This window comes from Apteryx rowi, unplaced genomic scaffold (genome assembly GCF_003343035.1).
Source record: "Apteryx rowi isolate R43461 unplaced genomic scaffold, aptRow1 scaffold_628, whole genome shotgun sequence".
Taxonomy (NCBI): domain Eukaryota; kingdom Metazoa; phylum Chordata; class Aves; order Apterygiformes; family Apterygidae; genus Apteryx; species Apteryx rowi.
Window position 1 is genome coordinate 487,503 of NW_020450903.1, and position 14,713 is coordinate 502,215.

Genomic DNA, 14,713 nt, shown 5'->3' on the forward strand with positions numbered 1-14,713 from the left:
AAAAGAAATGTTAGAAGCTTTCAGGAAAGAAAATAGATCAGAATAGATTCTTTCTGTTCAGTTTCTGCATCAGATAGTGGCATCAGATGGCCTGGTGTCAAACTGTTACTGCACTTRGAAGAGGGTTAAAGTGACTAGCCAAATGGTCAGCAGTAACTCTTAGAAGAAATTTTAGCCTGTGCATCTCAATGATAAAAAGGTAGAGGTATAAAGAAAGGTCTGCAATTGGAATTTCATTTGTGTGCTCACCACAACAGGCCACTAGGAGAATTTTGAGTAAAAACTACCAGATACTCTCTTGAAACCCTTTTGGACTGAAAGGTCTTAGGACTTCATGGAAGTGCAAACATGGAAAGTATGAACTCTCCTAGGGCTAGGGAGTGACCCTGAGACCAAGAATGGTTTTGATTGTACTTCGTTCTTTTGGGGGCTGATTTATGAGCAGAGGAGGGCTCCAATTGTATTGTGTTAGCTTTGCTGAGCCAATCCATCAAATCACTCATGGACTTGGTAAATAAAAATTCCAGAACATGCTGCACTCCATCTTTTCAGTTATGGGACTAAATGCCAACCAGAACACTTAGCTGTGATGTTTCCTTCTCCCAGAAAGCAAAGGCAGCGGGTATGCTCATCAGGAACATAATATTTTCTACCACAAGCAGGACAGTTCTTGAGACTGGAAGGGAGAGGTTAGTGCCATACAGTTTGAGGGTCAAAACCAGAAGCCACAGCCTGTGGAAAAAGGGCAGTGTCCAAGAGCAAACTTTGGGCTGAAGTCCTAAATATAACAAAATGGACAAATAACAGAGGTCCTTACAGACATTAAAAGAAGATCTAAAAGTTTATGCAAAAGAAAGACAATATAAGGTTATGACTCAAAAAATCAGCTCAGAGAAACAGAGAAGGAAGGGCAACTCTCTGCCACTTCTATTACCATGTGAACTGCATGGAAAGGGAGGTGAGTTTACAGCATATTTCCCATGGATATGCCAGGAAAAAAGCTTCTCTGACTGTCATTGCTGGTGTATACGTACCACATTGTAAATGTATCAATAGACTATTGCTTGAATACTTCTTGACAGGAATTTTCACCCCTTACTTGAAATTTTAAAACTGGACCAAAGGTGCTAGATGGTGGGTCACAGAGGAAAACTTCTACGCAGACATTTCTTATCTATGAGTATTAGAAGGCTATACAGCTAAATGGTCAGATACAGGAGAAGGAAAGAATATGTGACACTTAAAATTACTTGAATTCCTTGAAACTTAGTACAGAAGTGTGACTGACTCTGTGTTTAAATTTTGGCTCAACAAATGTGAAAGGTTCTGTTCAACAGGTAAACTCTACAGTAAAGTGTCTAGGATTTGAAAGGGGGCCCAGGGAGATAGGCAAATGATTTTGCTTTTCTGGATGGTTCAAATACTCATGCAATTTTTCATCGTGCTCTTGAAAGTTGTTCCATGAAGAGGTAAGATAACCCATCTCCCATTTTATGAACTAATACGTAAATTTTGTATTTTCCTATCTGTGGAAATTTTATATTTTCCCATAATCCCAAGTGATTAGAGCCCTACTTGTTACGTTTCTCTTTTGACAAGCTTAACTTTCCACCTTTTGTAAAGCTGTATGGTCAAATTAAACTGATGGAATACTATGTAAACAATCCAGCAGTAAGTAAAAGAAAGGAGTTTCAATAACCGTCTGTGAAACCAGCTATACACAAGGACAGAACCTTCTACCAGTGATGAAAAGCAGAGGGAAACTACAGAAACCACATGTCAGGAAAGTTTCCCAAATGTGACTGTGGGTGTAGTCTGGGGCTATGTACAAGACAAAGAGAAAAGCAAAGAGCAAGAAATTTGAAGAACAATGAGCAGAAAGAAGGACTGAAATGAGAGCTTTAAAATCCGTTAAGTTACTTATAAGATCTTTTGATGAGTTTTTCTTTCAAAGAAATTTAAACAACAAATGCAATCTTTTTTGGCATCATTTAGCAAAACCACAAACTTGCTTTGCACAGTAAATTTCTACTTTAATTTTTTTATTGCAACATATGTGTATTTGTTATATGCAATTGCCATACTTTAAAGATATTTTCACAAGAAGAAATTATATGAAGTTGTGCCTGTGATTGCAAAGACCTGGATTCAATTCTTTCCATTCCATGTTCTCTGAGTACACTTGTATTAATGTTCAGGTACTTATTCACACTATAAAGTCTAAAGTAATTTCTGCATACTTGGTTTCTAGATACCCTCAGGCATTTACATCTATACTTTTTAAAGTCCACCTTTTAAATTAATTGACACGTAACTTTTTTGTGAGACTAAACCCAAAGCATTTGGCATTTCCATATATTAATGTATGAAGCTTTAATATTTACTTGCAGTCCTTAAATCTTGCTGCAGAAATGTAAATGGCATTTCAGGGTTTTGGCTATGCAGTTAGTTTGCTATTGGGGTATAACAGAATTTTGATATTGAATGTGGAGTGGATAGTGCTGCATTTCAAGCCTAAGACTAAACCACTAAATTCATACTGTAGCACTTATATACAATGAAACTGTAATCTATTAATCTACGCACTTACTTTCTTTTAAGTTACATATGAAGATATTCAACAAATATAGACTTCTAATGTTTTGAAATGCTTAGAGAACATCTTAGGATACAGCTATACAACAAACAACTAGAAAAATAAGAAAAATGCATTTAAGTGAATTTAGCAAATTCATTCCCCTCTTTACTTATCTTGATAAAACCTTACTTCTTTGTTGTCCTAACAAGGCTACTCAGTTCAAGTTAAGCAGAAAAAAAATATGGCATTGTGAGATGAATTGTAAGAACCAGCTTTTATAGATATAAACATTGATAAAATCATTCCTACTGATAAGCAATAAAATAAAAAGTTTTATTTTATACATCTGAATGTATGTGTTAATGATAGACTGAATGCTTCTAGTTTAACAAGTAATATTTCCTGAGCTGAACAAAGAGCCTAAATGCAGTAACATTTATAGAAGAAATAAAAATGTAAAAAGGGTCAGAGCAAGAAGGTTTTACTGTATTAACAGGAAATATCTTCATTTTAGATATTCATCACTATTATATTACAATTTTTAATGTAATATTTAATCTTAGGTGATAGGTATGAAAAAATAKGGATTGTTAAAATACTTTTTAAATGTCTGGAGAAGCCTGAAAGAGAGAACAGGATATTTCATGACTTCACACGATCACATCTTTCTTCTAACAAGTGGACAGCAAAGCTTTTATCCTCAGAAAGTATGATAAATATTATTTCAAAACTGGATTCAAAGGAGGAGTTTGCAATTTCAAACAGTAAAACCAAGTATCTGGCATAGACGTTGAGGACTGCAAGGTTACCTACTATGCTAATAAAAGCTGCATCCTGCTACTTTTTAATCACAATACTTTCATCTTGTTGAACCTCATAACTATTAACAAAATCTAGTTAACTTTCCCTTCCTTTTTAAACTTTTTTTACTTTCAGCTAATTCTTGGCTTCTCACAAGAGCAGAAATACCCTAAGATAGACCAGCTTTACACTTTTTTTTTTTAATTAGGAGCAAGAAAGCATTACAATATTTGCAGAAAAGGCAGATTTGTAAAAATCATTTGATCTTTGCAGTATTTACACAAGGAGAACATTTGGGATTTTTGAGTTCTCTTGTCATCATATTATATGTATTTTTGTGGTTATTTTCATTAAGGAAATAAAGTTCATCAGCCTTAAGTTGAGACATACAGTTCTTGTACAGGCACTACGGAATTCTTTTGTAACTGGATTCCTTTCCTATTCCTTCCAAAGTGAATACTGGTTTCTTTATTTGAAAGATTTAAACCTAAATACCGCATTATAAAAACACATTGTGTTTATCTTTAAAAATACTCTGTTCTAAAGATAAAAGTTTCTCCACTAAAAACAAGTAGTATTTTACTCTTAGAACATGTTAAAAAGCTTAAGATGTCACAGCTAATTYGTCAAATTCAATTGCTTTTGCCCAAAAAAGTGATGGTATGGCTGTGCAAATAAACTCTAATTATCAAGAATCATCTTTAAGCTACCTTTACTTTAACGAAGCAAGCTGTCCACTTCCATTCTCTACCTCCAGTTGCATGACTTAGTGAAGCACAACCGAATTTAAAATACAAAATAAAGACATGCAACAGGTAAAGTTCTATATTACAGCTGTTCAGTGAAAAAAGAAAAAACTATTTATATATGGAAGTTTCTATTCATTTTTCATATTAAACAATACAGTGTTACTATTCATTCAAATTATTTTATATTTAAAGGCAAATTTTATTCCTGTCTATACAGCTGTGGAGATTTCCACTGCAGAAGAACTGATGAAGAACCACCTTTCAGGATAAGACTAGTTTACTACATCTCACATCTCTGCCTCTGTACAGTGTGTTGGGAAAATGAAGGGCTGGATAGTAGCAGACAATCAACATGGATTTTCCTGTCCTCTTCGCCTCACCTCACTGAAGCAGCTACAGCTAGAGCAATCTCAGTGTTATATTAGTAGCTATAAAATGGCTCCAGGGCTACTCTGCAGTTTGGAAGAGCAGAACTGCTTTCTCCTGGCTCGTCAGGGAGCTGATCATCACACAGCTAAATATTGGCAAGTGTATTGCTATTGATAGTCTCAAGAAACAAAAGTCCATTAGCCAAGTGTACAGCCCAAGAAAGCATGTAACGCATGTTCTCAAAAAGATGGTGGGGAAAAAAAAAGCCTTCACAGTTGCTGGTGCAACTTCAAGCAGTCCTTTTTGCTTTTGTTCTCTTTCTTTTCAGTCTGGGAGACTACAACTACGTTTCCTTTTCTGCCCCCTATTCCTACTTGCAGCTCTCACTGAAGTTCACTCCTGAATGAATGCCAAAACCCTATTCTTTTTTACAGAAGCAGTGAAAACACCAGTATCAAGGTCCTTTGAGGCCACAATAGAGAAAAGGTCATGATTTGTTTTACATTATTTTGAAAAGCATTATAATAATGGAAGTATGAAAAATAGATAACATTGAACATAAATCCAAACAAATGTTTAAGCAAACTTCATCATAAAATTATGAATGTATTTATGAGATAGCTAACACTACTATGTAGTTTAATATTGCAGAGATGCAAGACAGTAATATCAAAATTTTCTGAGGACAGCCTAGCTAAATAATCAATGTAGTGACAACACAAAATAATAAGTTGTTATTACAATTATTGTCTTTGTCTTTGCAACTCTGGCAAGGTTCCATAAACTAGAGAGTTCTATTTGGCAAGGCAATCATATCATATTGTAGCAGTTATAATTGCAGACCACTGAGAATTTGAACAACAAGCATGAAGTATAAAATATGTTATAGTTCAACCAAAAGCTTCTGGGCCAGATAAAATGATTGCTTGAAATTTTCTGGTTTATATTATACAGTAGATCAGACACAATGCTCAGTGCTCTTTTTTTGCCTTAAAATCTATGGAAGTCCCATGTGGTAAATGAGAGGGTAAAGACAGAAAGAATGGAGATGGACAAGCAAGAAAAACAAAGAAGAGATGAAAAAAGAAAAGAGAAAAGAGATGAAAAATGGGAGGAAGATGGGATTTAAACTTTTTATAGATTTTTATATCCAATTAGCAAGTCTAATTTAAAAGTACAGAAGCAACATGACACGCTGTTGACTAGTATGTGTAGCTATTATAATTTAAGTTAAAAGAAAAGTCGTCAGATATTTTCCAGTGGAACAGTATTCCATCAGAAAATGCTAATGGAACGGAACCAAAACCTTCCATAAGAACATGACGACTCCTTGAAAAGTTGTGACAGAAACCAGGCAGAAAGACAGGCTAAATTACCAACGTGCCTCTTCGTCTTTTCTCTTGTCAGCCAGATGGCTGGTGAGTAGCTTGTCAGGCTGCTTGGCTTCTGGTTTTCCCTGACTTCTTGCCTGATGGGCTGCCAAACAGCTGGAAGGCCAGGTCTCCAGAAGCTCCCAAGCTTTTGGGCTTCTTATGTTCTCCAAGCTCCCAGGCAGCTGCTCTGCATGGACCTTAGGATCTGAGGCTCCCCAGTGAGGGAGACAGGGGTTATGCTCTTAGTCTCTCTTTCCTTCCCAGCTTTTAGGCTATGTGTTTTTATGCAAACTGGGCATCACTGGTAGGCCTCAGGGGCCTTTGGGCAATTTATGGCAGTCCATTCAGGATATATAGGAGAACAAGTCTCTAAGATCCCAAATGTCCCAGAACAGCTGGTTCACTAAGCTTCTAGGCAGCCTGTGTCAAGAATCATCCAACAGGCTGGCTCTTTCTGCACCCCGGCAAGCACGGCAGGCAGCTACCGATTCACTGGGCCAGCTCCGACCTCCTGGGCTTCCTAACTCTCCAGGGAGCATGGTGCTCTGGAAGGCCTGAAGGGAAAGCCAAAAACTCCTTTTGGATCTCTTATAGTAGATTTCTCAAAGTTTAGTTCGTAATAAAAACTTTAAGATTTGGAAAGTCGACATCCAGATATGAGGTATTCAAAACTGCATAAAAATGAGATCAAATATAGAGAAGTAGGTATGAATGATGTTAAAAAAGGATAATGTTTAGAGAAAACAAGTAGGAAAATGGAAAGAGAGCAGTAAGAGCATTAAGTTTAAACTGCCAAGGTTTCTGTATATAAATGCAAGAAGCATAGCAAGGAAAACAAAGAAACTGGAAAGTGCTGTATATACTCAAGCAGGGAATTTTGACATCATGGGCTTAACCAAAGAATGGTACATAAACAGAAATGTATTGGTACTATTTAAGTATAATTTATAAAATATAAAAACAAAATAAACAACACCGCATTATGGGGAACTACTGATCTTTATATACTACATTTTCAATTAGTAAAATGTGTAAACAAAGCATTTTAATTCATTTAAAACAGCAACTGGTTATAATTTTACTATTTGTTAAATATCAGAAGGTTTTCCAAGTTCAACTACCTTTATTTGTTACTTTTAAATAGAAAGGTTCTCTGTAGCTTTATACATATGATTATATTAAAATTTCCATAACAAGCAAAATCTATATAAAAAGCCTAAATAGCATGGGTCATCCGTAGCATATTTCCCACCCACACAGGTTTACTCCAGACTGCTGGCTCCGGTGGGAATCACATCCTCATTATATAATGCTTTTGCAATTACATATGGAGGCTACTGGACCTTCACACACACTCACCTCATGGCCCTTGCCACTTAAACCTGGTTTAGTTTTGGTTTTGATATTTTTGGGCCAACATGGACATTCTCTTTCCCCATACGTAGGAGATACACAGGCATCTTTACATGGCTGACTATTCATCAGGCCTATGAAATTCCACTCCAGGACTGAAAGGGATGCAACAAACTTGAAAAAAACTGCTTTATCACAGAAGTTTGAGATGTCATTTTACAAGTAGATTTTAAGAAAATAGAATAAATATCTTTCCCTCTTTCTTCCCTCAAATCCCCACTCCCAGACTGTTTACTTAAGTTAGTTTGACAGACTTCATACATAATGAGCTTCCTCAAGTTTTTTAAGAAAGCTTTTAGAGTTGTAGCAATAACAAAGGTTAAAACTGAAACATCTGAAAGCTGATATGTAAGCACAGACAAAAGACAGAGGAAAGAAGTGGGCCTGCCATTACCATTCCTATTCAAAAGTTTGTCCCAAAACTCTACTACACACAAGGAAGGAGAAAAACCTCTACAATATATGTTTTTTTAATTTCAAGACATACTATTTAAAGGTTACTCTCTGAGGAAATAGGTATTTTAATACAAACTCAAGTTGGCAGCACCCTTGTTATTGGCATAATGCCCTTGGATGAAATTTATAATAGCCCAAATAACATCTTTGTAGAGTTTCTCTAAATTCTTGTTTGGACTGATGTATACTGGGAGAACACTATAAATACTGCTTTTCAAAGTAGCATCATAACCAAATGTTGCCATTCCAACATCAACAGAGTTGAGTAGACTTTTCTCAGCAATTTTTCACAATCATGTGTGTTTCTTGGACAGTGTGCTAATACTTTGCCATTACCAATGTGCCTGCAGTAGTAACTTTTCCTTTTGGAAGTAAGGAATTAATTAATAGGAATCTGCTTCTATTAAGATAATTATTTTTAATTAATGCTATTCTTGCCTTTTTTAGTTTTATTTTTTAGAGAAATGCATAAATTAATTTGTCCACAATCACGTTATATTTGTCTTAGGCTCACAAGTAGCAGTGACAGGTGCTGTGCAAATTTTCCTAGGACATTTCTACCACTGAAATTATATCACTGCCAACCTGCAAGATCTTTGTTCTACAAACAGTCTTAAGGCTAAAAATACTTAGAACTAACACTGGTAAACAGAAGTGATGACTGACATCAAACTGATATTGTAGCTGTCAGAGATGAAACAGTCTATATAYGAGACTGTACAACTTACATCCTCTATTTAAAAAGTCTTAAATCTGCCACAGACCAAATATCACTAACCTAAATCATACTGATGCACTAAGCAGTACTTTCTAATCCAATTCTACAATTCTATTCTATGGGAAGTACTCCAGCTACCATAATGTAACTGCTGTCATAGATAATCTAGGATTAAGGACACTTGGATTCTACTCCCTTCTTGCCATTAACTTCCTGTTTGACAATGGAGAAATTAGTTAGACCCAAATGTTCAGAAGTGGCTGGCACCTACCTTTGAGAACTGAGGCCTTGGCCTTTTGTGACTCATTTCTTGCTGACTGTAAAACAGAAATAGTAGACTTCCCAATCTTAAGAAGATATGGTGAGATAAGTACATGAGAGATACTCATGTACTCACATACCTTGACCATAAGAGCCAGGTCAGTATGATAGATTAGCTCCATCATAAATATCATGGAAAATAACCTTTACCTTGTACGTACAGAAGGTGTTTGTGCAAGAAAATGCATGCTGTACAACATTGTCATAAAAATTTGTTTCTAATACTGGTAACAAGTTCYGTTTCATCTACCAAACTCCGCACTACAGAAGACAAACACTACAGCTTCTCCAAAACAAACAAAAAAAGAAAACAAATGCAGAATCCAATCTCAAAGCTATTTGAAACATGGTTTGCAGTCTCAAGTACAGGCTTGGAAAAGCCAGAATGCATATAATCCCTTTAAAATTGTACCCTTATCACTGACTTCAAACCTAGTACTGCATAAACTGAATTGTGCTTCTCGGAAGATCATTTAAACAGTTAAATATTATTAACTGTGAATAAAAAAAATTTTTTTGCTTACATAGATAGTTCCTGCATATCCACTGTGTGGCTATAATCATTTGTTTATACATCTTTCTTTCCATTCAGTGTTGGAGGAAAGGGTATTGGTAGGTTTGTGTCAGCGTGCCACTCTGCCTCAGTCTCATACAAAGAGCTCTTTGTGGGGTCACAGATTAGCATTTGGGCAGGCAGCCATGAGAGATGAAAGGAGGACAGATACACTGAGGATGTACATAGCTTAAACTCATTAAATACCCAAGGGGAAAAAACAAAGAAGAAAATCCATGTAGCCTATGATTTCAGTAGCTGTCCCCTACCCAATAACTTCTGAAAAGGCGCTTAAAGTGGGAATTCCGGGAAAGTGGAGCTCTACCCTGGCACTACTGCTCATGGAGTCTTATACATAATAAGTATTGCCTCATTACTGAGCGATAAAGTGATATTTTAACATTCAACTATAGAAATATCGTTAGAGAGAGAGGCAGGTATAGCCGTATCTTGATAGAAGAGACATGTATGAACTACATCAGTAGATAACAGGACTTTTATATACGAGTCTATGTTCAGAAAAAAAAGATGGAAAAATAATTCAGAATAACTGGCATGTTTGAAAAATGTCAGGGAAGCTGTCATGGTAGAAATCAATGTGAAGAAACAGAAAAGTAAAAAAGTTTTAAGTTATAAAAATCAAGAGCAAATGTTCTTTCAATAACTTCATCAATATAGCTATATGTACATCTATCTATCTATCTAATCTACATCTATATCAATATAAATTAATAGCAACCATATAGTGCTCAATTCCAAATAGGAAACACTGCTTGCAAAGGATGCTAAGGATATCTAGCACTTCTAAGGCTCTCCCCCTTTTATAGTTTCAGGTTCTCAAATGATATGTAGAAGGATATATATCTGTGGTAGAGAGAAGAAACAAAAGTTGTTATAAATATGGATGTGGATTAGAAATGGAAGATATTACTGCACRTGTGTTAAGGCTAAAAGTATGCTTAGTATTTTAAAGAACTATTTTAGAGAACATGGAATGAGAAACAAAGCCTTCCCCACTTAATTTACCACAGGTCAGTGGTACCAATTCACTGAAGATGAGTTACAGATAATACTCACTATTTTATCTCTCTTTGGAAGCTGATGTGAAATAAATGAATAGCTCAGTCTTCTGTACACAGCTGACCCACACAACAACTACTATTCACAAACGGCACTTTTTGCTGGCAGTCTGAGCAGAGAATCTAAGGATTACATTGGCACTGAGTCTAAAATACGCTCTCAACCCAAAAGATTGTCTCCTGAGAACAGCTAAAGTACCTCATAGTGGAGAATAGCTACAACTACCTGTCCTGTTCATAGCCTATCAATAGAAGATTTCTGTTTCCCACATTGTCAGATTGGCATTTTCAGTATGCTTTATTTGGGAACAGTATTTTTAGGTCCTAGTAAGTTATAAAAATATGTTTTCCAAATAAAATAAACACTGTAAAGGCAAAACAGAATGCTATAATGAGCACTAGATGGAAGCCTACTGTTGTGTTAAAAAATAAATACATCAATTATTTAAAGCAGTTAAAAGAATGAAGTAGAGAGAGTGTAAGTAAAAAATGCCACAGTATTGTTGACAATCATCCAAATGTAAAAATTATACGCAAGTATATAGGCAACAAAAATATTATTTTAAATACTTTCTCACCTTAGCATTTTCAATGCAAGGACAAATAGCCCAAGCTGCACTTGCTTGAACATCTGGATTAGGATTTTTCAACAATGACCATAACAAACGAACTCCATCTAGACGGTCAATTATCCTGTTGCAGAAACAGACAAAAAAAAGGTAATCAATTACGGAGTAGACAATGTTAAATTTTAAACTATATCTGTTTGGAAGAGTTTTAAAAATATTGGTACGATTTTCTTTAACACACTGTTGTTTCAGGTAACTGCTTGTGTTTTACTGTCAGCTAATTGCCATCAGCATTTTCTATAAACACTGCTCACTATCACAGATGACTGTGAACAACTGATGTAAAAACAAAATATGTTTTCTAACTAAATCTCATGAATGTTGTTTACCTTTTTCTCAGTACTGTGATTTAAAATGCTTACAAAAGATAAAGTAAACTGCATTATAACCAGGACTCATGTAAACCTAAAAACAAGCATGTGACTTTTTAACGAACTGCATGCAAAGTGAAATCTGAATTCAAGCATACTGGCTTCTTTCATATAGTGACAAATACTTTCCAAAACAAATATTTATGTCAAAAACTATGTACTTAACTTTTTACTTAGACTATGTTTAATATATTTACCTTACTGTATGACATATTTTAAAGTCCTATGTTTCTAATCTAGCATTAGGAATTAAAGTGGTTACACCACAGTGCATCCTTTGTTGGGCCTGAATAACGTGTAACTTGTTTCCCATGTGTTCCTTACCAACAAGACTAACATTGAATACTGTGTTACAATTACTTAAACACACTGTAATCAAAGTATCTTCATGACTAGCTGAAAAATGAATTATCATCAGAATCATCTCTGCACCATCTGCCTTATGTTTATATATCAATCAGCTTTGGGGATCACAACTTCACATTAGGGTCCAGTGAATACTTTAAATGGAAAGGAAGGCCAAACAAAACTTAATATCCTTTACAAACATGTTTTTTTTCCAAAAAGATATGTTAAACTCAAAGCAGATGAGCTGAAGATAAAGAATACCTTGATTTTCTAAACTCAAAAGTAAAAGTTTAATTGTATGCAGTTATTCTACATCTTTAATTGTAAATACAGTATAAGAGAAATAAAATACAGACTACTCTACAAAAATCACATAAAACATCATTTACGTTCACTACATATGTTTGCCAAGATTTTTTTAAACTAATTATAAAATCAGCTCTGTGTGTAATCCTGCCATCATTTGAAGCAGAAAAAATTAAAAACATGAACTCTGTTTAAAATAACGAAGGACTTCACTCACAACACTTTTATGCAAACTGGTTGAACAGTTAAGTTTTCAAAACAATACTTTTTTTGCAGAAATCTATGGTTAAGCTGAAACACTATAATTTTTTAAAGACTTGCTAATTTTAATACAGCTTGTTTTACTTACTCAGCTCCGGATCAGATGCAAGAAGATTATCATTCAAAAGACAGATTCAGAAATCTTAACGTAACAAAATAYATAACAGCATGATTACACACTACGCAATTACATATGTATGTCCATGTAGTAAGGATAACTTAAGGAAAAGCTTCAAAACAAGCTTTGAAATCCCTCCAAGCCCCCAAAACTTCTGAGCAATTTCAATATTACTTTCCCATCATTTCAGAAAGCACAAAGAAATTTTTTTTCTTATACAGGACTTGAATAATAAAGGATCCATGAATCTTTCTTCTAGTCAAGCAAAGCACTGACTATTTAGCAACATAAGGAACTTCCGAGAGGGGCTAAATATAAATGACCTAAGTCCAACCAGTATATAAAAATTAAGAGATAGAAGCCAAACACTGAGCTAATATTTTCCCCACATGCTAAAGAAAACAATCTCTAGGCTGATTCACCTTTCCTTCTATTTTTTCAAAGCTTCCTTTTCAATTTAAAGTTTACTTTCATTTTCTTTTCATTTTTCTTGTCTTCTCTTCAGCTTCTCAAGCTGTACTCTCTTCATGGTATAGTTTGCTTTCTAAATAAAAGTTTTGCCTTTTGTTTCAAGACCAGAAAGAGGCTTAGACCCAACAGGATATCTCAGAATATCTCAAAGTGTGGTCCTCAGTCCGTCCAACATGTATAAAAACAAACTCAAAACCTGCATGAACTAAGCAAATAAATCTCTAAATTACATTGTTCATCACTGATTACTTCCTTCTCTCAGTTACACTAGATTAATCCAAATGAAAAGAACTCCAAATACAAGAACAATGCTCTTTAATTCTCATACTGGAAGAGTTGTGGTTATTTATTTAATCACCATACAAGCATAAACCCTTTCATTTTCATCTTGCTGAGGAAATATATTTGCCAATTATTAAAGAAAGTATTGGTAAACAAGTGACTAAATCCCTTCTCAGTTCAACTTTTTATCTTCTCTGTTTCCACTGTATAATGTAGGAGATGAAGAAATTGGATGTTAGAGAGTTTTCTATTCAAACTAGCATATCTGCAATAAAAGCAAAAGGAACACTAAAATAAATGGCCCTGAAAAGTGGTCCCTCTATAAAAGTGCATAGRCCTTAGATTTCTTTCTATATAAAAATTCCTTTTTTAAGGGGGACAAAAATATACATTATTTTAGCTTTCTTTACAAATAAAGAAAGAAAAAAATGTAAAAATAGACCTGTAATCATGAAAATTTCAGCTCTGATGGCATCACTCTAAACAATATTCACTATCCACTACAATAAATACAAGCAGGCATACTTTAAAATTTACTTTGGCTGGCATTCAGTTCTGTATTGATTCATAGCTAGTACACTAGCCACCCCTGTGGTTAAGGTCACTTAAATGACGCATTTTACAATAATTTGTTGACATTATGAAGACAAAATTAAACTACAGTTGAACCTGTATTAAGCAACTACTCATGGGATTGTTAAAGAACATGTCTTTTAATGAAGATGCAAAACATTTTCTTTGAAAGCTGAGGCAAATCTCATAAAAGCTGTAATAATACAATATTGAATTGATATAAAAAATCTTACTATTTAATATTTTTGAAGTGCAAATATTTAACTACTTATGGAATAATTGAACTGCATACATTTAATCTACTGAATCTAACATATACAAGACTATTAATAGTCAAAACCTTGATAGGCATGAAAGTTACCCAAAGTAAAAATTTAAATTTAAATTGCTGTCTGTTGCTTTACTATAAGTGCCTAACAATGTATAAATATGCGGAGTTCAGAATCAACAGCCCAAATTCTGAACAGTTGTATAGATACACATGATAACAACGTATAAGTATACATTAACATAGCTGAGGTGCCTGGCAACAGACATGGACCAAGATGACCACAGGCTACATCTTCTGGTTCAAAGATCTAGGCCTTGTGCAGACTGTTCTCATTGCTCACTGATACGAGTTATAACATCATGTAAATTATTCTGCTCCAGAAGTAGTTGTATGGGCAATTAGAAACAGTTGGAGTGAAGCGGTATCATGCACTCCCATACTGGCCAGACATGGTTAAGGGAGGTGAGAGGCTATCCAGTTATTCCTACCTGAAGTTTCTGACATCACTCTTATGAAAGGGTAATTGTGAGGTCTCCGAGCAAAACACCTTTCTGGTGCCCACACAGAACAGCTTATGTATGGGGCATACAGAATATGTCTTATGGGCAAGTAATTTCAATGCAGGCAAATAATTTCAATGCAATTAAATCCATTTGGAGATTACTGAAGTATC

The 14,713-nt window shown here is 34.8% G+C and overlaps 1 protein-coding gene across 1 annotated transcript in view; it reads right to left on the minus strand.

Moving 5' to 3' along the window:
* Positions 1-14,713, minus strand: part of ARMC4 (armadillo repeat containing 4) — a 59,355-nt gene that overhangs the window by 30,001 nt on the left and 14,641 nt on the right. Inside the window, exon 7 of the mRNA XM_026084168.1 lies at positions 10,989-11,103. Within this exon, the coding sequence (XP_025939953.1) occupies positions 10,989-11,103 (115 nt within the window). The remainder of the gene's footprint in view (positions 1-10,988; positions 11,104-14,713) is intronic.